This window comes from Dryobates pubescens, chromosome 10, assembly GCF_014839835.1.
Source record: "Dryobates pubescens isolate bDryPub1 chromosome 10, bDryPub1.pri, whole genome shotgun sequence".
Lineage (NCBI taxonomy): Eukaryota > Metazoa > Chordata > Aves > Piciformes > Picidae > Dryobates > Dryobates pubescens.
This window is the reverse complement of record NC_071621.1, coordinates 27,629,711-27,655,849: the sequence shown is the minus strand read 5'-3', so window position 1 is coordinate 27,655,849 and position 26,139 is coordinate 27,629,711. Positions and strand designations below refer to the sequence as shown.

The window sequence follows — 26,139 nt, the reverse complement described above, 5'->3', positions numbered from 1 at the left end:
CTGACTTGACTTCCTGGCTATACTTCCAGAACAATTACTGTGTGACTTTATTTATGAAATGAGAGCTCATCATTGAGTTCAGTTTCAGACTGTTTGCATTTCATGAGGTATTCCCAAAGTATATCACAAGTCACCCTAGAAATGTCGATTCCTGCTCAGGGAGTGAATGAGCACTATGTTTTACTGAGCAATTCATGTTCTAGGTATAAGATTTCACTGCAGATTCTCCTGTGGCTGGACTTGTCTTTTCTCTCTTGCATTTCGACAGCGTTTTGTTCTTTTCCTTCATCGGCTTCTTTGCAAAAGCAGTCTGGTATCTACTTAGCCTAAGAAATGCAGCATATATCTGATTTTGAAGGCAAAATGCAGATTTCCTTGCTGTCTTGCCTTACCACAGTGCTTTGTTCCCTTTGTCACTTCACCCAGGCATTAAAAGAAATCACTTGTCTTTTTTCCCCTCTTGTCCCCACCAGGAGGCTATCATCCAAATAATGAAAATGCGGAAGAAAATTACTAATGCCCAGCTGCAGACTGAACTGGTAGAAATATTAAAAAACATGTTCTTGCCACAAAAGAAAATGATAAAAGAGCAAATTGAGTGGCTTATAGAGCACAAATATATCAGAAGAGATGAGTCGGATATCAACACCTTCATATACATGGCATAATTGGCGGACTCTGCAGGATGCTGAGAACGTGAATGGAGGGGTGCTTGGACAGACAGCTGCAACAGTTTGTGCTGCAGGAGGACTTGTTTTGACTTTTCGTTACGTATTAAAAATCCCTGCCTTACCTTACAGAGGTCTATATTTTGCCAATCTCATTCAGCTAGCATGATGGCATTCCCTTCATGTTGCACACTTTTAACAGCATGCTGTTTTGTGGGAAACTTGCATTCATGAAGAGCCCATTGTGAACTTTTTAAAGTAGATTTGATTTATACCCACCAGGAAGAACACAGGTTTGGGTTTTTAGATGACCAGTACTTGCACAAGGAAAAAAAAAAAAATACTCAAATATTCATGCACTGAGGAACTGCTATTAGTTTTGTTTGGGGTTGGTTTGTTTGGGATGTTGTTTTGGGGGTTTTTTGGTTTGGGTTGGGGTTTTTTTTTGTGTTTGGGGTTCTTCTGTTGGTTTGGTTTTTTGGTTGGGTTGGGATTATTTTGGTTTCTTGTTTGTTTTTGTTCCTTTTTTTTTTTTTAATGCAATTAGGACTAGAAGTAGCACTTTCACTTTTGTGTTTTGGATCAACAGAGTAATGTACTGTCCTTTGATCCTTTTTGTGTAATAACCATTGAGAGACACAAACACACGCATCACAACTGATAAGTATTTGTTACTGTTGAAACCTGTTGGCTAGAGCAGTGCTTCAGTCTAGTAACTGGATTTTAGTTATGGACACGTAAGTAACATACAAATAATTCCAAGTCATGGGTGATATTTTTCCTTAAGCAAGGGATCATTGTTTTTAAATTGTTTGCTGTAAACAAGTGGATCTACATTCATTGTTACCTTATTTGAATGGATGATTTGCTACAATCCTTTTTGAGAGGGTAGAGCTATCTTTAATTACACTTCACTCTAAAACCAGTTTTCATGGGTGGGTCTGTTATACTAAACAGAAATATTAAGTGTATTTTCATGTACATTTAATATTTGTATTCCAGATATTTAAGTCTGACTACGTACATCTGAATGCATTAAAGAGTATGTAATGTACAGCTGCCCCCGAAGGAAAATAACACTTGAAGATCCTTGTACTAATTTCTCACTGGTAACTTTATATATGCATACAAGGTTAATGCAATTGAACTGGTTTGTTTAGAATTCAGCATCTTTGTATGAAAAACAAGCCCTCTGTTTTTTATTTTGAAACTGGCAGGGTAATACAGTTTTAACAGAAATGGTAAAAAGCTAAGGAAAAATACCTTGTTTAGTAAATGCAGAGAGAGTGCCAAATACACATCAGGAATTTTAGCTTTTTAATTATACCTCTTCTATTTTCAATCATCTGAAGTAGTTGTTTGGCACTGCCTGCCTCTCTGCTACTCTGAAATGTCCCAGAATGTACTGGACTGATAATGTGAATCACAAGCAGAGTGCCTGTCTTGGGACAAAAGGTAAGTTGAGCTTTATGCAGTTCTGTGTGGATATTACTCTATAAATCACAGGTGTGCACAGTTTTTTAATTAACCAGTTCAAGTTCAGCATCTAAGAGTCTCATCATCTGTGATGATTGAAAGATGGAAGAGGAGGCTTTAGTGAAAAAGGAAAACCTTCAAGTAAGTAAGAAGAGTTTTGCTTTCACATGGTTGCAGTAGAGTGTACAGTAGGAGTGGTTTACAAGCAAACTCTTACGAGAATGGCTGTTTGCACCCTTCAGCAGGCTGCATGCTCTACACTCATGTAAATGCCAATGTGACTGCCTGAGGACAGTGTGTACATGGGCATCTGTTTAAGAGAATTTTGGTAGTGAGGGTTTTGTACCAAGAGATGGAGAGAAATCAAGACCTGGCCAATTGCCATTGATTGAAGTCTCACAGCTTATGTTACGTGCTTTTATTGATACTCAAAAGTAGATGCTGTTTAAAAAATATTGCATCTTTTCTGTTGGCCCTGTGATGTTGCAATTCAGAATCAAAAGCAAGTGGTGCTCTGTGTAGGTAACTGGTAAAACTATTTCAACATCAGAAAACAAAAATCTAATAAAAAACTTTGTGCTGCAAGACTTTCAGTCTTTGTAACTTAAAAGTAATAAATGCTCGCTTGGGATAACTGGGGGGAAAATGGCAGTCTGAGCACACCTTTAAACATAAAAACTTTGAGCCCATACCAGAGAAGAGCAGGTATGAAACTGTCACACAGAAACAGCTGCAAAGGGGGTAATGCAGGTTTTGAAGCCATTTGTTTAGACTTCAGAGAGGAGTGTAAGAGACTGCATCTCAGTTACAGCTGTCAGCAAGCAGGAGTGTATGCAGAAAGCAACAGGTTGCTAAAAGCTAAGGAGCTACATGTTCCCTCAACCAGTAAACATCAAATAATACAATCTAAATGTTATCTATGTATTTCTGAACACTTGGGATGCAGAAATAGAATGGGTAATGTGCCTATGACATGGTCATTTTTCTTTAAATATATACTGGAAATGGATGTTGGGTTTTTTATTAAATCTGAGACTCACACCAGCAAATTTGTTACAGATGCAGAATCAATTTAGCATCCTTCATCAGGTTACTTTCACCAATATGCACTTAAAACTAGGATCACCTGGGGCACAGGGAGATACCTGGGGTAAACTGTTATTTTGGGGAGGGTAGAGTTCAGATCTGAATGGAAATGAACTATTCTTCACTTGCAATATGGCAACAACGCACTTTTAAGGCTGCAGTTTTTAGCTATGAATATGTATGTCCAAAGACCTAGCTTAAAAGAGGTGCTGCATCTGAAAAACACGTTGCCACACACACTGCCACGGTGAACAGCTATGGAATGAAACCTGGTGCAGAATGGGGGGCGGGGGGCAGTCACTCTTAGTGGGTTTGATTAAGAAATGCTGTTAAATCTTTCTCTGTCCCAACAACTTGACGACGATCTCGGTTTCAATTCTGAAGTCTTCCATTTTCCTCTTTCCACAGTTGGTGTCCCTAGCTTCTATTTTCAGTCATCTCTCTTTCATTTATGACTGTAATGCAAAGACATTTCCAAACAAAAGACAACGTGACCTTCTCCTTTTCACCTTTCTGAACATAAGTGTTCTTGAATGTTCACACCTTAGCACTGACTTGCATCGGGACGCCGTTGTCCGGTCAAGTGCAGATTTTCAAACCACAGTTGGCAAAAAGCTTTGATAGTTTTACAGAAAGATTTGCTATCTGAAACTGTTTTCTATCTTTCATCTAAAAACGACTGGGATGCTCTCTTTGTAATTCTTGGAGGTCATGTTTGTGAAATGAACAACACACGAAAGCTTTCCTGTCACGTACACTATCTGTAGGTCTGGAGTGTCGAGCAAACTTGAGTTCCCGAGTTGTACTATCTCTCTGCGTATGGTATTTGCAATTTTGAATGTGTGCCACTACCGAGATGACAATGCTGTACAATTTTTGAATGGTGGTAGTTTCTGTATGGCAGTCCAGCTGAACTATTTTGATGTACTGCTTAATTTTTTTTGAATTTTATTTTTTAAGTTGTATAATTTATTTTCTTGGCGAAATAAAAACGTAATATAAAAGAACTACTCCTTTAGCGAGGTATTTTTCCATGTCTTTTCCCCTGCAACATTTTTAAGGTGGATTTGGGCACTGGTCCTGAAAAATGCCACTGTAAAATGTGCCTGATCTGAAGAGAAAGGCTTGCAGTTCTTTCCTTTGTATGATTTGTTTTTCCGTGTGATGTAGAGCTATTTAGTCTTCTAAATTCTATTTAAATGGGAGCTGTAGTCTTTCTACTTCACTGTATCAAAGCCTGCCCTGACAAATGTGGCTGGAGGTGCCCAATCTGTTTATGACATGTTTAAAAGGGCTATGTTTCTGTGTAACTTACTGAGCTATATTCAGATTGCTGAATGCTTTGTTTGATTTTTGTCTCCAAAATTGCTTACAATGAGTGTCACTGAAAATTGCTGGTGTCACCAGATTGTTGGCACCCTCAGGTACCTGGTCCTGCAGTAAACAATGATGTGAGAACAATGGATAGACTGCAGGAGAGCTTTTACTGCAAATCCTTTTCTTCTCTGATTGTCCTTGCCTTTTAATGTGAATCTCTCTACATTTCAACTCCTTTATTCTTTGAAGTGCACCACCTGACATCAGTGTTTTGTGCTTTCTGTTACATCCAAAGGTTAGAAACTATTTGTATGGAATACCTATTCCTGAGTGACTATTCAAGTGTTCATGGCAGTCTGCAAACTGGCAGTACTTGTAGGCAGGACTTTGATAGCAGGCTGCCAGTATTTCCAAACACTCTTTCTGTTAGGGCTGAGTGTGGTCTCTCACAACAATGGTTTCACAGGTGGAGTTGTTCTCTAGAAATAAGCCATTTATCACAGGAGTTGCTTAGATGAATCAACTCCTACCAGTGTGAATTGATCACAGTTTAGGTAGGATCATTGACCTAAACATGATAAACTAAGAAGTTGGCTTTCTTTTCTTTGTGTGTCCACATAGAATCTTAGAATTGTTTAGTCCTTAACGATTGAGTTTTGTCATGAATCTTAACACTGACAAGTCCACCACTAAGCCATGTCCCTCAGCACCACATCTACATATTGTTTAAATCTCTGTAGGGTTGGTGACTCCACCACTTCCATGGGCAGCCTGTTCCAATGCTTGACAACCCTTTTGGTGAAGAAATCTTTCTTAATGTCCAACCCACATCCCCTGGTGCCAGTTGAGGGCATTTCCTTTCATGCTGTAGTTTGTTACTTGGGTAAAGATACTGATCCTCCCCTTGCTACAACCTCCTTTCGGGTAGTCATAGAGAGTGGTAAGGCCCCTCAGACTCCTTCTCAGACTAAACACCATTTTCCTCAGCTGCTCCTTGTAGGACTTGTGACTCTCTCTCTAGGTGTTGGTGTGATGCCTGCATTTCACCTGCATTCTAGTAATGGGAGATTTGCTATGTAACTTCAGCTGGATCCTATGCTCCAAGTCCTGTATGTGATCTGAAAAGAGCTGTAAAAGAACAGCTGGGACCTGCTGCTTCAGTCTACTGATCTGGGGCACAATCAAAGCAAATCTCATCTCCCAAGCTAAGAAACACCAGCGCAGCATGGCTGTGTTTAAAAGACAACAGTGAAAATCAGTGACTTTGAAATTGGTATAGTACAATTGATCTTGGGTGAGGAGAGATGCTGAAAGAACTTGAGAAGGGAATGCAGCATGGTTTTCTTTTAGGTTTTAAGATCACAGTCTAATACTAATATGTACAGCTTGGGATTTGCCATCTACTGCAGTTGTTGATTATCTACTACTGAAGGCATTAAGGAAATTACCACACACCCCTGGTTTGGTTTTTTGGTTTTCTTTTTTTGTAGCAGGCAATTGCAACTTGCCTCAGGCTGTGGTAAGTGCTGGGTTTATTGCACCAAACAGGTGTGGTAGATGTCAGTAAGCCCCAGATGAAATTCAGTCATCACTTCTGAAGGAATGGAGGTGTCAAAGGGAACTGTTAGCCAAAGTGTGTCACACAGTTCTAAAAGCCACCTTCTGTGGCTGGGGACTGATGGGTTGCCAGCAGCTTTTGGCTAGATTCCACACCAAAATGTGAGAAGGAAACCAAATTGCCAAGAAGCTAGGGAAGCTGGAGCTTCAGCTGGGAGAGGAGAATTCAAATGTGGATGTGAGCAAGCTTTACAAGAACACCAACACTGGGGCTACTTGATAAAACCAGAAGATTGGTTTAAAACACTAAAGGAGGACTTGTTGGCAGGGCATGCTGGGGAGAGTTTTCTTGGAAGAGGTATCAGCAGGTTCAAAAAGGATTAGACAATTTCATGGGTAATAGATAAGTATATACTCTTAACATCACTAAATGGTGAAGGTAGATGCTGGGGAAGTCATGCAGAAGATGCAGAGAAAGCGCCCTGGTTGTTCTGCTCAGCCTCAAGTGGTCACCATAGGCAGTGCTCCTCTCCTATAGTCCCTGTTGAACTCCTGAATCTGCTAAATAGTAAACTCTTAAAGCCTTCCCAGAAGAAAAGAGCTGAAGAGGGGAAAGGTGGAGGGCAGGGAGGAAGGTGAAATGTAACTAACTTTTTAGAGGCAGCAGGAGATTCAGGATGGGGAGAGGGAAGATGTATGAAGATCACTGGTCCAGGACCAAACATACACAATCTAGGGAGCACCTTTGTCAGTGCCTGCTATCTCACAGAGACGTGCAAGCAGCTCCTGAATGCTGCTTCATGGGAGAGGACCTAGATACCACTGGCAAAAGGGTTTCCTCCTGCTCCAGCTTGCTCCTTCAGGGCAAATCGGCTAGGGCTAGGAGGTGGCTGGGGAGGGCATCCTGCCACTGGCATACCTTCATGATAGGGAGGGTGCAAATAATAGCTGTGGGGGAAGGTGCAGCCCAAACTGCTGGGAAAAGGACTGCACCATAACCCCAGGGCATTAGTGTAGAAGGTAATTACAGGTGCAGTGGATGTTTTGTCTGACCTAAAGGCATTCCTTCTGCATTGTGTTGATACTTCAGTAGGGGATTTTTGTCCTGAAATACATCTATTAACTCCAGGGAAGGGATATTTCTCTTTCCTTCACTTAGCTTCTCTATGCACTGGAGTTCTTACACAGCTCCAGATCACTTTTAAACTAATGTTATTTCATTTAATGTTACCTTATTGGAGACTTGAAATTGTAGAACACTTAATTCATTTCATTGTACTCCTATGTTTTAGTTCTGAATTTCCATGGAGTCAGTACTTTGCTGAAAACTGGTAAATGATCAACTGACCTTGCTTACCTTGTAGGCCAGAGATGTGATTGCTCTGTACATTACAACAGCCATATTTTAGCTGTGACCTAACCAGAAGACCATTTTATACCAAGGATTTAATGACCTACATTCCAGTTAACCTGAGAAGTACAGCCATCTACAGCTATTATGTGATTGCACAGCCTGTGGCTTGCTATGGCACAGGAGAAGCTTGCCCTTCTGGCCTGTCCTAGTCTGCACCTGTCCTAGGGCAACAGAAACTACTACTAATTGTAACAAAGGAACACACAGGAGTTTCCTTCTGGCACTGGCAGTTACACCACCTGCATGTTTTGATCATCTCAGAGCAAATCAGCATGTTCTTTGTGCATATCCTTTTGACAGAAGACATTATGACCAGAATTGTGTGTTGTTTTTTTTCTCAGAAGATCCTACAAGACCTCTAAAGGAGAAAATCCTGGGGGAACCTTCACAAATGGCATCTGCACCACCAGCCATGCCCTGACTAGAGGTGTGTCTGATGCTGCTCAGCTCTGGGTTCCCAGCACCTGAAGGGAGGTAGGATAATCTTTACTGTCCCCTTTTTCCTCTTTGTATGAGCTCAAATAAAGAGCATGTTTACCAATATGTCTGGGAGCCTAAGTGCCTTTCTGACTGGGATGACACAAATGTTAGTCCTGATGCATTAGCAGGCTCTACCCCAGAAAAAGGGCAGCATACTGTAGGAGTAGAGGCAAAATTAAACAAGAGCATTCCTTTTTTGTTTGTTTTGTTTCATTTTGGTTTTTGCTCTATATGCTTTTGGCATTACTCATTTCTAAAACATATCCTCATCCAACCAAGTTGGATGTATTTCCTATATGATACATACTTCTATTCAGGGTAAAATCTGAAGCTCTTCCTGAGTCAGTATTTGTCAGTTCCTGTTATCTTGGGTTTGTAGCTGAAAACTTCAGCTCTAAATCAAAGGTCTGGACTAGATTGGTGAAACTCTCAGGACATCAGCTATTCATAGTCAAGGATGCAAAACAGTACAAATACTTCCTTCATCCCTACCAGTTCTAATCATCCTCTTACTGCATGTCTGGAGAATATATGGAAAGGAAGAATTATTTTACTTTTGAGGGGAGACAGAAAGGGAAAATGAAATCCTCTCTTAAAGTGAAATGAACAAGATGCAGAACAGAAGATAATCCCAAACAGTTTTGATGACTTAGTTTTACAATGTGAAGAAGAAATAATAACAAAATCAGTCAAGATAGCAGATAGCAAATGGATGGTAACAAGCTGTTGAGATACTCTTACTTTTCCAGATGCTGTATCCGAAGCATGCTTCTTGGCATTTGTTCCTGTTTGTGGTCTGAAGGGAAGGAGAGGTGCAAGTAAATCCTGCTTTACCTGGCTTGTGGATACCAACCCCAGTGAATGCATCAGTCATGGGTTATTGTAACAGAACTCATGCTAACTCCTTCAAGAGTTTAAAAAAGTGGCTGAGGAGAAGGTGAGTGAGACTGATCATTAAAAAATACAGAACTGCTTGTACTAAGGAGCATGCAGCACAATTCATGGAAGATGTCACCTTGCCTTTTGAGCCTAGTTTTTTTGAGATATAAAGTTCAAGACCAGGAAGAACCAAGCTTTCTTGGCTTAGCTCTGTGCATGTTGGATAGACAGTGGGGACAGGCAGACAGGCAGCTGAAGGGATTTCATACTGGCCTTCAGACAAAGAGCATAGAGGGGTGGGGAAAAGCAAAGTGTGAGGAAGACTGTGGAACCAGTATGGACACCCTGAAAACCAGCTGCGGTCAAGTGGGTACTAAACTTTCTGTAAAGGCAGTTGCTCAGACAGTTCAAGGGCAACAAAGCTGGGGAGGGGTCTGGAGCACAAGCCCTATGAGGAGAGGCTGAGGGAGCTGGGGTTGCTTAGCCTGGAGAAGAGGAGGCTCAGGGGAGACCTTCTTGCTCTCCACAACTATCTGAAGGGAGGTTGTAGCCAGGTGGGGGTTGGTCTCTTCTCCCAGGCAACCAGCACCAGAACAAGAGGACACAGTCTCAAGCTGCACCAGGGGAGGTTTAGGCTGGAAGTTAGGAAGAAGTTCTTCACAGAAAGAGTGATTGGCCATTGGAATGGGCTGCCCAGGGAGGTGGTGGAGTCACCATCACTGGAGGTGTTTAGGAAGAGACTGGACGGGGTGCTTGGTGCCATGGTTTAATTGGACAGTGTTGAATGATGGGTTGGACTTGATCTCAGAGGTTTCTTCCAACTTTGTCCATTCCATTCCATTCCATTCCATTCCCAGCCAGGTCTGAATTTGAAGGTAACTCTAGCAGGAGTAGACAGGAAGGTGTTTAAAGAGAATTAAGTTGTTGGATTTTCCAAAAAGCAGCCACAGCACAAGGGCACACTGAACACAAAGTGCCCGGGACTCGGAAATACTCCAGAATTGGGGTGCTTCTGATAGGAGCTCCACATGAGGGTAAACTCCTTTGTCTCATTTCAGCTCAACATTGGAGAGTTGGGCGAGGGGCTGGGCCAAGGATCGGCGGTGCGCAGCCTTAGAGTTGTTAACACCCTAGGAGTTGGTTCTCGCCCCGCAAGGATCTTCCACGCTGTCTTCGTTCTGTTCATTACTAGTTATTCTTCTCAGCACGGAAACCACTTTTGCCCGTCCCACACCCGAGGCCGTCCCACTGCTGCTCCCTTCCCTCTTCTCAAGGCGGGCTTCGGCGCCCCCGCCCCACCTGGCCTCCTAGAGGCAGTCTAAGGACGAAAGAAACGCGTCAGTCACTGCAGAGAGGGTTCCCAGAGGAAACAGTGGTTCCGCAGCGGTGTGCGGAGCTGCCAGGCACCAAGTACCTTCCCAGCCCACAGCGCCCTGACCCGCCAGGCGCCGGGGCCTCCCGCTCCCCGCTCGGCCCCGCTGACGCCGCGGCCCTCCTTCCAGCCCAGCCAATGGCAGGAACCAGTTTGGCATTGCCCTCGGTCTCAGGACCAATAGGAGCTAGGAAGAGGTGGGGTTTCGCCGGCTATAGGCCGCGGTGGGGGCAGCGGTGAAGGTGAACGGTGGCCGGCGGGACCATGGCAGCAGTGGCGATGTTGGGCTGGCGGCACCCGGCAGCGGAGCTGCTGCGGGTAAGGCGAGTGGCGCGCAGAGCGAGCCCTTCCTTTCCTTTCCCGTATTCCTTCTTCTCTCCCTGTGCACGCCTCCGCCTGCCGCTGGGCCTGGAAGGACTTGGCCAAGGTCGCACCCACGTCAGTGGCTGAGAAGGCTTCATCCCCCTCGCCTCACCCATGCGGCGCGGCGGGAGAGAGATGCTGAGGAGAGGGAGCGGGTTCCCAGGCCGGCTGCTGCTGCGGAGTCTCGGCCGGGGGAGCTGGCAGCTAGTGTTCGTCACGGCCTGCGGGGCCGAGCCGGCCGCGTCGCCCCGGAGCCGTCCGGTCGGTGAAGGGCGGCTCCCCCCACCTCGGCAGCCCCGTGCCGACAGCCGTGCTAAGCCAGCAGGACCTTTAGCCGCGATCTTGACAGCGGCTTTTTTCCGGTGCCTGCCAGCGCCGGGAATGCCGCGGGCTGAGCGGGGCCCTCGCCGGCCTCTTCAGTTCTTTCCGTCGTAACTCGCTCCCCCTCAGAACCGTGATACCCATCTTGCCCCGCAGAACTCCTGTAGCCGTCACTGGCTTCAGCGACAAGGTTGTGTAGCAGCTGTCAGTGGCTTCCGCTAGCCAGGGCCGGGAGGGGAAGCAGGCAGCGATCGTGGCTCCATGTGCACGAGGGGAGAGATCCCCAGTGCCGGAAGGGCCACATGGAGTACGTGGTTGCTTTGGGGCACTGCTTACTGTATTGGTGAGGCTGCCTGGTTGGCCTGGAGGACTAGAGATCCTGTCACTGGTATAGAGAGAGCTGTACGACGAAGAAAGGGGCAGGTGAAGCGTCCATGCTGCGCTGGATTGCATGTGGATTGGAAGTGTTGCCATATGCGAAGCGGAAGGTTGTGTCTCACCAGCTGTAGAAAATGTGGGGGAGGATTTTTGTTTGGTTTGGGGCAGGTTTTGTTTGGGGTTTTTTATTTGGGGTTTGTTTTGGGGGGTAGGGTTTTTTTCTTGGTTGGTTGGTGTCTGTGTTTGGTTAGAGTGATTTGCCATTGGGATGGGCTGCCCAGGGAGGTGGTGGAGTCACCATCACTGGAGGTGTTCAGGAGGGGATTGGACGTGGCGCTTGGTGCCATGATTTAGTCATGAGGTCTGTGGTGACAGGTTGGACGTGATGGTCTCTGAGGTCTCTTCCAACCTTGGTGATTCTTTGATTCTGTGAAAATACCTTCCCAGTGTTTTCTAGATACTATTTTTTTTCAGTGAGTGATTTCTGTGAGAATGGTACACTACTGAAATGTCATGGCATTGGCTTTCCTGATGTGACATTCTGAGGACTTTCTCCTTTTCAGGCTTTGAAGTGTCCACGCCGTGGCTATGCATCACAGCGTACTTTAAACGTAAGTATAAAGCACTATCTGACTGTAATAAACCACTGGTTTAAAGCTGTTTCTTAATTGCTGAAGCTTTTACAAAGTTATCACCAAAGAAAATCTACATTGAAGACAATGTGACTGATATCCAAGTCATACTTTACTGAAAAACACAGAGTAAAATGCTTCCTTTTTTATTTTGGTTTGCTAGTTGGTAGTATGGGGACAGAATGGGGTAGAAGTGTGTCAGCTAACATAGGCTTAATGCAGCTATCTCTCCATTACTGAAAAGTATGGCTTTTGAGGTTATTTATATGTTATCCTGCAACTTGCTGGGGGGAAACTTCAACCCACCACACTCCTGATCTCTGGAGTCTTGGAATTCCAAAGGCCAGTTTTACTAGTGAAGAGTAAGATGAAGACGACACTCATTACCTGAGCCTTTTCTGTGTCCTGTGTCACCAACTCCCCCCACATTTTCCCTAGCCTTTCACTGCCTCCCAAGTGCTTATGAAAGCCCTTGTTGTTGCCTTTGGTATCTCCTGCCAGATTTGATTCTGTTTGGGCTTTAGTTTTTTCAGCCTTATCCCTGCATACTCAGACAGTGTCTCTGAGATTCTCTGTCCATGCTTCCACCTTCTGTATGCTTTTTGTCTGTGAGTTTTGGTCACCTGTACAGACAGCGTGGCTTTTTCACCTGACTTTCTGCTTGTTGGTATGGACTGCTCTTGAGCTTGGAGGAGATAATCACAGAATTGCAAAACAATAGAGGTTGGAAGGGACCTCTAGAGATCCTCAAATATTAACCAGCTTTCTTTGAGGATGACTCATTGCAGGACCTTGGTATTCTTGCAAGCATCATCCATCCCAAGGCTGAGCTCAATGCACTCCAGCTGTTCTTTCATGTAAAGGACAACTTTCTCCTCATTGTCTTGGTCCATTCTTCCTGTATCTCCTCCATGGTATTAGCACTCCAGCCTTGGAAGCCGTGGTTCCATGATCCCAACAAGATTGTAGTCCTGCTTCCACACCAATCTCTTAATTCCTTGTGTTTATTGCCCATATTACATGTGTTAATAAAGATTATTTTCCTACTCTAAAACACATGCAGGATAGGAAGGAAGCTGTGGTGGGAATGAAAGAGTAAAAGGGAATAAATTTCAATAGTGGGTGTAAGTGTGGTTGTGTGAGAGAGACTGTGACTTTGACTCCATGCTTCTCTTCTTAGGAGGTGGTGATAGCAAGTGCTGTAAGGACACCCATTGGATCTTTCCAAGGATCACTTTCGTCATTGCCAGCCACTAAACTTGGTTCCATTGCAATTAAGGGAGCAATCGAAAGGGCAGGTATATGTACATTTTTTTTTCTGTGACAAAGATAACCTGAAGTGGCTCAGAACAGTATCATGCTGTCTTCAGTTGCTTGGTAATACAAGAGCCTGTGCTTTTTGCTGCTGTGGAACCCTTGAAGTCTTTATCCATAAACGGCATATATGTAAAGTTGGCTGTTGAGCTTTGTTTCAGTCTGAATTATGTACTACTTCTAGGAGCAGAATATTACTTAGGGATATCTGTGTCAATGCAAATCTGACTGAGCATGCTAATTGTTTTTCTGGGCTGGGGTTTTATGGCACACCTAAGATGATGCAAAGGCTACTCCTTGCTGAAACCAGTGGCCCTTTCTTTCCCTGCCTGTTTTTTTTTTTTGCATGGAAACACCCCTGTGAGACAATTGATGGATTCAAAGTAACAAAAGTCTCTTGAGGAGGGTTAATTTTCTCCAAATTTGGCTTCTTGAAACAGTACATTGCAAGAACTTGAACCAGGGTTGTTGCAAGACATGCAGCAGGAGTGCAGCCTCTTGTGTCTGGTGGGAACTAGCTATGGCCTTGGCTTGCTGCTGTTAGACAAACAGACAAACATGGTTTTTAGACATAAATGTGGGTGGAAAGCTTTGTGCATTTAATCATTCATGGAAACTGAGACTTGAAAATATTTGCTTTAGTAATCTAATTGTAGTTTGTTCTGCCACGTAAGAAGGGAATTCTGTCTGGGTCACCAGTTCACTGTGGTCCGTGAATGTGAGGGTAGAGAGCTGGAACGCACCCAGGCCTGTGTGATGTAAGCACACAGATGGGACGTGACACGTTTCATCAGTCTTTGACAGACAACTTCAGTGGGGAGGTTTGTCAAAGGGAGTGATTCCTTCCATGCAAAGAATCCTGAACTGGAACAATTTTGTTTATAGGTATTCCTGCAGAAGAAGTGAAAGAAGCATATATGGGCAATGTCCTGCAGGCTGGACAAGGACAAGCTCCAACAAGACAAGCAGTCTTGGGGGCAGGTATTCATTATCTTGTTACTGGGGATAAATGTTTTCCATCTTCATGTGGACAGTGTAGATTCTTGAGCTGTGAGTTAAAGCAAAGCAGTGCCCAGCCTTTTGTCAAGACATTCTGTGTTTGCTTTTTGTCCTGTGGTGAGTGAATATAAGTGAGCCTAATCATGTGTTCTCGGGAATCAATTTTCATACCCACAATGGGTGTAACAGCCTATGGTGTTTGCACCATGGAGAAAACAGTACTGGAGACTGGGCTGATACTTCTGGAGCATAGTAAACTCCTGATGGGTGCTGCTCTTTGAATCTTTCATGAAACAGACTCTCTCTTCAGTGTACAATTACTCTTAAGCCTTATTGGATAAGGGGTCAGTGAGTTTCCTTGAACTGCAGATAAAAGTACGTCATTACACTCATCTTCTGCAGTGTGGAGTTGTTACTGGAAGGATTCACTTTATAACATTAACTGCAGCATGAGTGTTACTGGGGTGCAGCAACTCTTTCTTCTTCCTTGTGCTTTGGGGACAGGATTCCATACTTCAGTATGACTCTAGGGAACTCTCTAGATCAGGTAAGAACTGGATACTTTCATGAAGTGCTTTGAAAGAGAAGGAACTGCTTCCATGTGAGGCAAAGGGATGCATACAGCTCTCTTCTTTCCCCTAGTTTTCCCCATCTCACTCTTGGTATGGAGGTGATGTGCTGGTAGCAGAGCCATAGTACTGGAGAGTGAGCCTAGGGTAGAGGCAGAGGTGCAATTGTCTTGAGCCAAGCTGTCAGCAGCTGAGCTCAGAGCTATTATAATGAACTGTCAAAACCAGCAACTTGTTAATAACCTTGTGAATGACACTGACACCTGGGGCTTTTGGTCTTGTTCAATATGGCAGTTGTTCAGAGTCCCTGTACATCTGGAATCTGTCTTGTTGCTGTTTGTTAAATTCTACAGCTTGTTTATACCTTTTTAGACCTCAGTGGTTCTTAGAGGCAGGGATCAAGGTGTCAGGAGGAGGAACAGTTCTGGAGTTGCTTCTTCACTCTTCTGTCTCTGATCTTCACTTACTGGGAAGTCTGTTGTTGGGAGGGGAGAAACAGCAAGAATCTCAAAGAAGGGTAACTAGGGATGAGAGTAGATAAGTTGCCCTGGCTAGCTAAAGAGTGCACAATGGACACCCTGGGCTTAGGTGAAAATTGTTCTCATGAAATACTGCAGAAACACCAGTAAATGGTAGTCTACCCTTTAAAGAACACATGTGTTTGTGCATCTTCTTTGATTCAGGTCTACCAATTGGCACTCCTTCTACAACTGTCAATAAGGTCTGTGCTTCAGGAATGAAATCAATCATGATGGCAGCACAAAGCTTGATGTGTGGGAGTCAGGTATGTGAATTCTAGTGCTATTTTATGTAAACCCCACAAGCCCCATGTTGGAGACCCTGTCCTGCTAATGACTGTGCTCTTTGATCTGGGACTGCTTGGGTAATAAAGTTAATTAGTAAGGTTTTGTTTTGCTTATGCAGCCTGAATTTTACAGTCATCTAAGTGTGTTTTGCTTAAAAACATTTTTTAAAGTGTATTGTAATTAGGAGATTGTCAGATGAAGACATTTGAATAGAGTTTGGGTTTGAGTTTTCAGCCACTTAAACATCTAAATGAATGAAATACACATATTAAAGCAGTGTTGTTTCCAAGTACATTAAAGGTGTTTCAGACTGTGATCTATTGCCTCTGAGTAAGTGTTTTCATTGCAGAGAACTTGATGGAGGAGAATTGCTTACCTCTGTCAACTCTGTTGCAAGATTCTCTGTACAATAGGGAAAAATATTATCACTGATTGGGAGGATAGAAGAAACCATCTTCAGCAAGCTGTTAAATGCTGTGCAGCAAAGGATGTGGGAGAAGTGAGAATGTGAAGACATTTCAGTTTTGTCCTTAATTCCATGCTCAAAGCATTTGGGCAAGAACTCCTCTGAAGTTGAAAGCATTGTCAGTTCAGTATCTACTTTTGGCTTGCAAAGTCAGTGGTTTATGAGTGAGAAATGTAGCTGCTACTTCATGTTCAGTTTTCTGGTGTTGGTTGGTTGGGGTTTTTATTAGAACAAAAGTGAAATACTTAAGTTTTGTTGTCCTTTCTGTGAAAGTAATGCTGTAGCTGAGCTAGGCATCTCCTTACTGCTTTGGCCTTGCCCTGCAGAGAGCAGCATTTTGTCCAGTGCCTGCTGAAGGTGGTTGGAAGTCTTGTCACTGGACTTTGAACAAAGCCCAGCGTGTCTGTGTAAATAACTGCATTTGGATGTAATAATTTACATCCAATGACTTGGTGACAGTGGTTCTGCCTTAGGTTGGTTTGATAGATGCAGGCCATGAGCTCTGAAAACTGAAGTTTTCATCATAGCTTACCATACATGCTGTGGTGCCAGTCACAGCAAGAGCAGACTCCACAAGTTACTGGCCACTTAGAGTTCTAAGTTATGGGGGATTTTGGTATTTGTTTTCCCTGGCTGTGGACTGTGAGGTATCTGTGCTATGAAAGTCAGTGATGGTTCCCAGTGGCTTGAATCAGTTTACATCACCATATAAACAATTGTATTACCTCTGTCTCCAGTTCTTTCAATTTATGGAATGCCAGGGACTCCTGTTCCTCTGTTCCTTTGCTGCATCCATATCTCAGATGCCTTTTGATTTATCTGCTTTTCTAGTTTGTCCCCTAATCTGTCCTGAAGAAACCATCATTTCTGAGTTGTAATTGAAAGGAACCGAAGCCCCTTTGATCTTTATCTTATTGCTGGCTTGATGGAAGAATCTTTGTGAATTCATACTGACAGCACTACTGAACTCTCAAAGACTCACACTACAGTGTGTGTATCTTTCTTGCATTTATCTGTATTTCACACATGCCATTAAACATAACTGTGTCTATTCTTCCCATCCTGAGATCTTCAAGATTTTGGGGTAAAGGCCTGATGAAGATACATGTGTTTATGGTCCTTATAGCTTTGCTGATTGTTTGCTTTGTCTCAGCTTGAAAAGTACACTAATTTATCAGTGCCCATAATGATTCAACTTAATTCAAGCTCCCCAATCTTTTTTTGCCCATGATGTCATTAGTTATCTCTCTTTACACAGTAAGATGAGGCAGTATTATTTAAAACTGCAGTTTCATTTGTAAATGTCTCTTCTTCCTGGTCTCTCAGATTCTGACTGTTGCTTGTTCCACAGGGATATGGAGCTGCAAATGGAAAAACAAAAAGGAGAAATTTACAGAGAAACCAGTGAAAGTAAATCATTATTTTTTATTCCAAAAGATCAAGGTCAAATTACAGTCCAAGGGACTTGACCTGGCTCTTGCAGCATTCTAAAGCTGCACACAAGACAGAAGTCCAGTTGCTCTGTCAGAGTGGATTCTTCAGCTGTTGTTCCTGCTGTTTGCTTTCTAAATACATCAAGACTTTTTAAGCTTGCTTTCCTTAAGACGTTTCAGAAGTATAAAACCTCCTTGCTTAAGCTTTTGCTAATATTTGTTCCTACATTAAGTCAGAGAGAACACCCTGCCTTACTAATTTTAACTTGTTTGCTTTGAGCAGGATGTAATGGTTGCTGGTGGAATGGAGAGCATGTCCAATGTTCCCTATACGATGAGCAGGGGATCAACACCTTACGGAGGAGTAAAGCTGGAAGACCTGATAGTGAAAGATGGGCTGACAGATGCTTATAACCATATCCATATGGTAAATATTCCTGCCCAGTGCTAAATTACCAGCCATAAACCTGGTGCAGCTCTAAAGAGCTTACTTGTAATTATTATCAAACTGTTTAGTCTACCAAGCCTGGATATGAGGAATAGAGTTAACAGAAGAGGAAAAGGTGTTCCACTTGAGGGCTTCCTGTAGGGGAAGCCTGAGGGGCTAAGCAGAAGAATGAAACAGAATAGCAAGTTGTGTGCTAATAATTAGCTATTTCTGATTGAAGTCTGAATAGCCTAAAGCAGGGATTGAAGAATAGTTCTGTTACTGATGGATTGCTGTTACTATGTATGTAGGAGAGAGCACTGAAGGTACCTATCCTATAGTGTTCAGCAGGCTCTTAGGTTTATTTTCCTTTCCCCAGTGTACATACCTCTTATCTTCTGTTGGAGGGTTTGAGTCAGCTGATAAACTTACTCATCAGCATGGTAATTCAAATGGGACAAAAAACTGCAAACTTAGGATGGGTTTGGAGAACAACTGATATGAAGATAGTGAAGAACAAGCATCAGGGAAGAGTAGTTTGGAAAGAAAATGTCTTCTTTCAGTTTAGGAATATTTCTGACCTTTGCCCATGGTAATTCACCACTGTAGGACACTGTAGGTCAGCCAGTGTTCTTGCAGCTCTACAGGAAACCCATCATGAATAGCATTTCACTGTGATCCATGTATTTAGAATAGAATAGAATAGAATAAACCAGGTTGGAAGAGACCTTCGAGATCATCGTGTCCAACCCATTATCCAACTACCCAATCAACTAAACCATGGAACCAAGCATCCTGTCAAGCCTCGCCCTGAACACCCCCAGCGACGGCGACCCCACCACCTCCTCAGGCAGCCCATTCCAGTGGGCAATCACTCTCTCTGTGTAAAACCTCCTCCTAACCTCCAGCCTAAATTTGATACAGAAACCTCACTGTTTCCACATGCAATTCATTCTTTTTGCAGCGTAGCACGCTGCTTAGGCTGTTGGTTAAAATCCACTCCCACCTTTCAGCCCAAATGGATTGTAATTGTGAGGATTTTTATAGGGATGTAAATAATGATTTTGTTGGATCCTGTATGTGGAGGGAAAACTCTAGGAGTTGGTTATAATGCACAAATTTTTCCAATGTTGGGACAGTATTTCAGAGCCTTTTGTCTTCATTGTAGCAGCTGCAGATGTGAACGTACAGGAGGCTCCATCCTATGGCCGTAGGAACTTGTCTATGTTTTGGCAGTAGACTTAGGTTGCTGGTGCTGTGAAGACTTCAAATTCTTGAAATGCATAGAAGTGAGCTTGCTTGTTTGAAGAAGTGGATGAGCAGGGTACCAAAGGGGTTTGTGTTGATTCACCAAGTTTTCTACAGAAATGAGAAGTGGAACAAAACGTGTTTAAGAGCAAATCTTGCAGGTTGGCCAAATGAGTGTCCTTTGAAAATTACTGATTTTGTCACCAGGTAATTACAGTGGTGGTAATGAATTAATGACTCTGTAAGGTTGTATCCAGGAGGGGGTTGGTCTCTTCTCCCAGGCAACCAGCATCAGAACAAGAGGACACAGTCTCAAGCTGTGCCACAGGAAGTTTAGGCTTGAGGTGAGGAGAAAGTTCTTCACAGAGAGAGTTGTTAGCTATTGGTATGTGCTGCCCAGGGAGGCGGTGGAGTCACTGTTCCTGGAGGTGTCCAAGAGGGGACACCAAGTGCTGGTTGCATTCAGTTCTGGAAATGGGTTGAGTGTTTTCAGTTATGTTTCTCTGTCACATCAGCAGAAATACCAAACCTAACCTTCCTGGTTTCCTCCAAGGGCAACTGTGCGGAGAACACTGCGAAGAAGTTGACAATTTCCCGAGAGGAACAAGACACTTACGCCATAGGCTCTTACACGAAGAGCAAAACAGCCTGGGATTCGGGAATACTGAAAAATGAAATCGTTCCTGTCACTGTGTCACAGAAAGGTATGATGGAAAGGTGTGACGAGTTGTGTTTCTCATTAAAAGCTGTAATGTTGTCTGTGTTCAGTGCCAATGTTGTTGTTGAAACAAGCAGAGTGGGGGAACACTCATTTTAGATTAGAATGTTTTGTTCTGCAGACTATCTGGTGGACAGCAGTATGGCTTGAGGACACCTGTGGTTGTAATGTCTGCATTCATTACCTCAACGATATGTTCTTTGTCCCTTGGATTCAGACACCAGGAAGTATAAATGGATTTGCTGTCTATAAATTGTATTAAGGAATAATTTTTTTCAGTTTTCATAAGGATGTTTCTGACATAAGGATGTTTTGAGCACAAGCCCTATGAGGAGAGGCTGAAGGAGCTGGGGTTGTTTAGCCTGGAGAAGAGGAGGCTCAGGGGAGACCTTATTGCTGTCTACAACTACCTGAAGGGAGGTGGTAGACAGGTGGTGGTCGGTCTCTTCTCCCAGGCAACCAGCACCAGAACAAGAAGACACAGTCTCAAGCTGTGCCAGGAGTTTAGGCTTGAGGTGAGGAGAAAGTTCTTCACAGAAAGAGTGATTGGCCGTTGGAATGTGCTGCCCAGGGAGGTGGTGGAGTCACCATCCCTGGAGGTGTTCAGAAAGGGATTGGACGTGGCACTTGAAGCCATAGTTTAGTTATGAGGTGTTGGATGATAGGTTGGACTTGATGGTCTCTGAGGTCTTTTCCATCCTTATTGATTCTATGAGATGCATCTTACATGTGTTTGGTTTTTTACTGAGGTAAATTGTTTAAATAAGGCAGTGTACATAAGTACTGTGTGAGAATGTCTTGAGCATGGACTGTCCTATGGAATACTAAACCACACCTGCATTTCAGGAAAACCAGACACGGAAGTGAAAGAAGATGAAGAATACAAACGTGTTGATTTCAGTAAAGTTCCAAAGCTGAAAACTGTCTTCCAAAAGGAAAATGGTAACCATTGTTAAATTAACTGCTTCATTCTCTACAGAGCACAGGGGTGCTTTGTTACAGCAAAAAGTGCTGTGGGCAAGAGCTGAGCGCCCTACCGTTAACTCCCGAAAGTCTGCTGAGATAAAGAAATGTGTCACAAAAGCATGAACTGGCTTGGATCAAAAGATGGTCCAGGAACCTTAAAACAGTGAAAAATTGGCTTTTGACATTAAAAAAGAGTGAAACAGGTTGGTTTCCGTTTAGCTGTTGCCTTGGTCTCCATGAAGTACAAGCTGTTGTTTCAGTGGGACATGGAGTGCCTTTACATGGTTGCCTGTTCCTTTCCAAGTCTCTAATGGATCAGTCTTTGTGGCTAAATAAAACCTGCCACAGAGTCACAACCCTTTGTGAGCTGGAGTCTGGGTTAATGCCAGCAATGTAGCTGGCAGGGAAGGTGTGATCTAAGCAGCCACTAGACAAACATGTGAGTGGCTGTGACTTGTACTTGTTTGATCCAACTGCTACAAAAAACCCCAACTAACTTTAGGTTAATTCAGTGCAGTAGATACCACCATATCATTAAGACCTTCTGTTCAAGCATATTAAGGTAAAGCAAAAATCATTGCAGTGTATGTATGAGTTACGTGACGCTTTCCTCTCTGTTTAAACAGCACTTTACCTTTTCTAGGAACAGTTACAGCTGCTAATGCCAGCACTCTGAATGACGGAGCAGCTGCTTTGGTACTGATGACTGCAGAGGCAGCCAAGAGACTGAAAGTCAAGCCATTGGCACGGATAGTGGGTAAGGCTTTTCTTTTCTTACCTTTGATTACAGTCCTGGAAAGTACTCCCATTGTATGCTCACAGACTGGGAGTCCTGCTTGGGCGGTTATCTGATGTTCATGGCACAGAAAAGCTGAGGCCTTAGGCATTATGACTGTGTCTTCTCAATGCAGTGCTCGAAACTTTAGTGTTGTGCCAAGCAGGCTTTCAATCCTAAAAGAGTTTTCTGTATGGAATTATATTAACAATTGAGAAAATTCTTCTGTGGCTCACTTAAGGCACCAAACTTCAGATTTATCTGTTTCATGGACCATTATATGCAGAATTTTTCTCTCTTGGCTGGATTTGCTGCTTGCACAGATTAAAACCATGTCTGGTTAAATGAAGAGGTCTTTAAACATCTTTTCTGATTTTTGTTTTTTTACAGCTTTTGCAGATGCTGCTGTTGATCCCATTGACTTCCCAATTGCACCTGCATATGCTGTTCCCAAGGTAGGAATAAAACTGGTTTGATGAAAACCAACAAACCTCCCTAGCACTGGATCACTGGTTCATCCCTCAGTTGGCTCTTCCTGTAATTAGGATTGAAATTACAATTACATCATAAATGCAAATAACTTGTTCAGAGGATCAGGGTTAGAATGCAGATGTTTGGAGTGATCAATTTTTCACACCTGTTTTGAAAGAGAATATTGTTTTATTTCACTTTCACTTATTGCTCTCTACAACTACCTGAAGGGGGGTTGTAGCCAGGAGGGGGTTGGTCTCTTCTCCCAGGCAACCAGCACCAGAACAAGAGGACACAATCTCAAACTGCACCAGGGGAGGTTTAGGCTCGAGGTGAGGAGAAAGTTCTTCACAGAGAGAGTTGTTAGTCATTGGAATGGGCTGCCCAGGGAGGTGGTGGAGTCACCATTCCTGGAAATGTTCAGAAGGGGATTGGACATGGCACTTGGTGCCATGGTTTAGTAGTGATGAGGTGTTGGGTGACAGGTTGGACTTGATGATCTTTGAGGTCTTTTCCAACCTTACTGATTCTATGATTCACTATCTCTGGGCTTGTTTGAATGCTTGAGGCTTTGCAGCTAGTATGGCCAAAAGGCAAAATAATTGTGGTTATACAAGTGTAGACTAGTTCAAAGGGGAACTGAAAATGAGTGTGTGGTGATAGGCAAGACCATCAGTTTCAATGCACTTAGTGTAGGAGCTGTGTTGGGATGAAAACCTCTTCTCAGCACAGAGCACTCTCCGTTCTTCTCTTGCAAAAGCTTGACTTTGTGCTTCGCTGCCTGTTTCCCGTTTTTCCCATCTGACAAAGAGCTTCTGAAGTGTGAACTGCAATCAGACTATGGGCAGCCTGAGTCACTGACTTCAAAACAGACCTTACTATTTCTAGAATTAGTTTCCTTTTTTTTTTTTTTCATAATGGCCATTACTTTTGTTCCTAGATTCTAAGCGAGACAGGGCTGAAGAAAGAAGATATTGCAATGTGGGAAATCAACGAAGCTTTCAGCGTTGTGGTGCTGGCCAACATTAAAATGCTGGGTATTGATCCACAGAAAGTAAATATGAATGGAGGTGCTGTCTCTCTTGGACATCCAATAGGGTAAGTAAAATATGCACCAGGTTTGTTCTGCACAGAGGTGCTGTTTTCTGAACACAACTTCTACCTTCATTCTCAGTCTTAAAGCAAGTAGGAAGGGCAACAGAAATTTGTTATCAAGCACACAGTGGCTTCATGCAGGTGTTAAATTTCAGGGTACCTTGAAAAGAGCATGATCCTGTTTTTCCTCTCAGTTAGTTATCACCTGCTTTTATGAAGAACTTGTTAGCATAGCTACATGGGTTTATGAAGCATGAAAACCAGATCACTATTAACATGACAGAATAAACAATAGTAATTAACCAGTTAGTTAAGCTAGTAAAATTTATGGGTTTATGAAGTATTAAAACCAGATCACTATTAACATGACAGAATAAACAATAAGTAATTAACCAGTTAGTTAAGCTAATAAAATTTACAGGTAAACTTCTGAAAATAGTGAAGGATATGCAACAGGGACTTTTAATTTTCTTACAGGAGCAAAGTGAAGTTCCAGGTCTTGTCAAAGTATTTTTGGAAGTGAATCCAAAAGCCTCCAGGCACCTAAGGCAGCAGACAGGGAGAGCCTGGGGGATTTTAGTGACTCTTTTGTTTGAAGTTGGAGTAAGTCAGATCACCTGCTGTGCTCCCCAAGAGCATGACCAGTGTATCCCATTAATGCTTCCTAAGGGTGATCATGCTGCATGGCTCAGCTCTGTGAGGAAAAACCCACTTTGAAACCTCTTAAGTAAATACAGATGGGAAGTAACCACACTCTACATCAGGAGACAGGAGGACTTCATGGTTCAAACCCAGCTCTAAACAAGGCATAATCCTGCAAGACATGCTGGCATCTCCTGTGCAGTATCAGCTGCTTCTGATAAAGGAATATGTTTGGCTTGTGTGTATTTTATGGGGGGGGGGGGGGTTGGTCTTAATTTTGACAGTGTAAGGACAGAATTTAAATGTCTGATTTTGCACATTAGTTGGATCCAAGTAGCATACTGCAGTACAGCAAGCTCTAAGCAAACACGTTTGACTTGGAGGCAGTTTCCTTTTCCAGAAGGAACATTCTCTAAACAAGGAGTTTTTGTGTATATGTAGGAATATATTTAAGTACTGTAGCTAGAGCAAACTAACCTGTAGGTGTAGATGAAAGGGCTTGTTTGGGCTTTCACTGGAGAGGGAGAAAAACCACTAAGAAGATCAGGGCTATCTTCTGCCAACTGAAGAATTTCTTTTAACCCAAACTATGTATAATTTTTCTCTTTTCTTTTTATTTAGAATGTCTGGAGCAAGAATTGTTGTTCACATGGCCCATGCATTGAAACAAGGACAGTATGGCCTTGCAGGAATTTGCAATGGAGGAGGAGGTGCTTCTGCAATACTGATAGAGAAGCTGTAGGCCTAAAGAGCATTGGAAGCAAAGCCTTGAATGCTCTCAGATCAGATCAATGGGTGGTACCTGTTACAGCTTATTTTTCAATAAATGGATGGATGCCATTGATTATTTTCATTGATTATTGACACAGACAACTGGGCTTTTATTACTTTTGACTCAGTGCAAGTGTTTTTTACAGTGCAACTAGAAAGTGTACAAGTTATGGTAATATCCTGACACCTGACAACAATGAATGTTTGTTAGCTGCATCTCCTCTGTCACTGCTGTATGGTTTCACAAGTGCTCCTGAAAACTCATTCTCTTGGTAACTCATGTAGAGCTTCTACTAGAAGCAGCTTGTTTCCTACAGTTGCTTATTTTTCCTGAGTACTAAGTGACTTTCATGGAAAACACAGTTTAATTCCAAGGCTGCTGTTCTACTGCTGTGTGCATCACACCCCAGTTAAATGCAAAGGAGTCCTTGCTTGGGGCAAGTATCCCAGCAAGCTAGGAGATGGGGTTGTACCTTAAACATGCCAGTAGTAATAAAGCCTCAAAAGGGTTTGGTGGTTTTTTCTTCTTCTTTTTGTTTTCTCATTTAAAGCTCTGTGCTACAGTTTCGTAAAGATGCTTAATAGCAGAGGCAGATTCAGGACTGAGAGAGTACAGTTACTGGTGCTGCTTATCCATTCGGGACTGCCCCATACCTGGCTGCACCCTTGTACTCCCAAAGACTAATGGTGGATTCAGAGTCAAGCAATTCTACTGCAGAGAGGGGGAGACAGGAGACTGCTTCCTTGCAATTAACCTTGTTTGAGATTTCAGTAAGCAGCTTAGTCAAAAGCCTGCTGTGCATAAAGGGCATTTCACCACTGTAAAGCCTATTCCCATATTGCCCTTATCACAAAGGCTAAATGTCAAACACTTAAGTTTCTTAGCTGGACTTTAGGACAACTGCTTTCTTATTTTGACATTAATTTCAACAGGAACTCATCTCTACCCACTGATTATCCTCATGTTATCCTCCATAACATAGAGAGAATAAATCCTTTGTTTGGGCTGTAGTGGGATCTGCTTTTTTCTGGGAAGGAAAGTACTTGAAGAGGTAGCAAATGAAGAGTGGGGTTTAAACACGACTTAGTAAGAAAATGAACCATTTGTCATGGCTCTGAAACCTGTTACTTGCCAAAGAACAGCAGCTTCTTCCTTGGAAAATGTAAGTGAACTGATGCTACAATAATTCACATCTTTAGTACTACCAGGTCACCTGAACTGAAAGAGTATTGTGGACATTGACTGTCCTGTGGAGGTGCTACAGTCTCTCCAGTAAATAGTAAATCTATTTGAAAAGAGGAGGTACCAGCAGTTAGAAATACTATGAAGCAAAAAATTCCAGCATGTAGAACACACAGTTGGTTTTGCCACTCTGACAACAGCTGCAGTTGGAATTTAAATGTTTAATAGTGAGCTCTTCATCTTCAAAAACAAGTGAGCCACACTGACTCTCTATACTATATATAGTATATATAGAGAGACTCTAGATAGTCTC

At 43.0% G+C, this 26,139-nt stretch overlaps 2 protein-coding genes across 2 annotated transcripts in view; both read left to right on the top strand.

Moving 5' to 3' along the window:
* CUL5 (cullin 5) overlaps window positions 1–3,714 on the top strand; it is a 34,303-nt gene extending 30,589 nt beyond the window's left edge. Inside the window, exon 19 of the mRNA XM_054164546.1 lies at window positions 474–3,714. Within this exon, the coding sequence (XP_054020521.1) occupies window positions 474–668 (195 nt within the window). The 3' untranslated portion in view covers window positions 669–3,714. The remainder of the gene's footprint in view (window positions 1–473) is intronic.
* A 6,785-nt stretch (window positions 3,715–10,499) lies between these two features.
* On the top strand, window positions 10,500–25,160 carry ACAT1 (acetyl-CoA acetyltransferase 1). Its single transcript, XM_054164725.1, has 12 exons — window positions 10,500–10,567; window positions 11,875–11,922; window positions 13,124–13,241; window positions 14,143–14,238; window positions 15,509–15,609; window positions 17,814–17,957; window positions 19,759–19,909; window positions 20,770–20,865; window positions 21,533–21,646; window positions 22,055–22,119; window positions 23,076–23,233; window positions 24,494–25,160. The coding sequence occupies exons 1-12, from the start codon at window positions 10,514–10,516 to the stop codon at window positions 24,612–24,614; spliced, it is 1,266 nt and encodes a 421-aa protein (XP_054020700.1). The 5' UTR covers window positions 10,500–10,513; the 3' UTR covers window positions 24,615–25,160.
* Window positions 25,161–26,139: the final 979 nt, after the last annotated feature.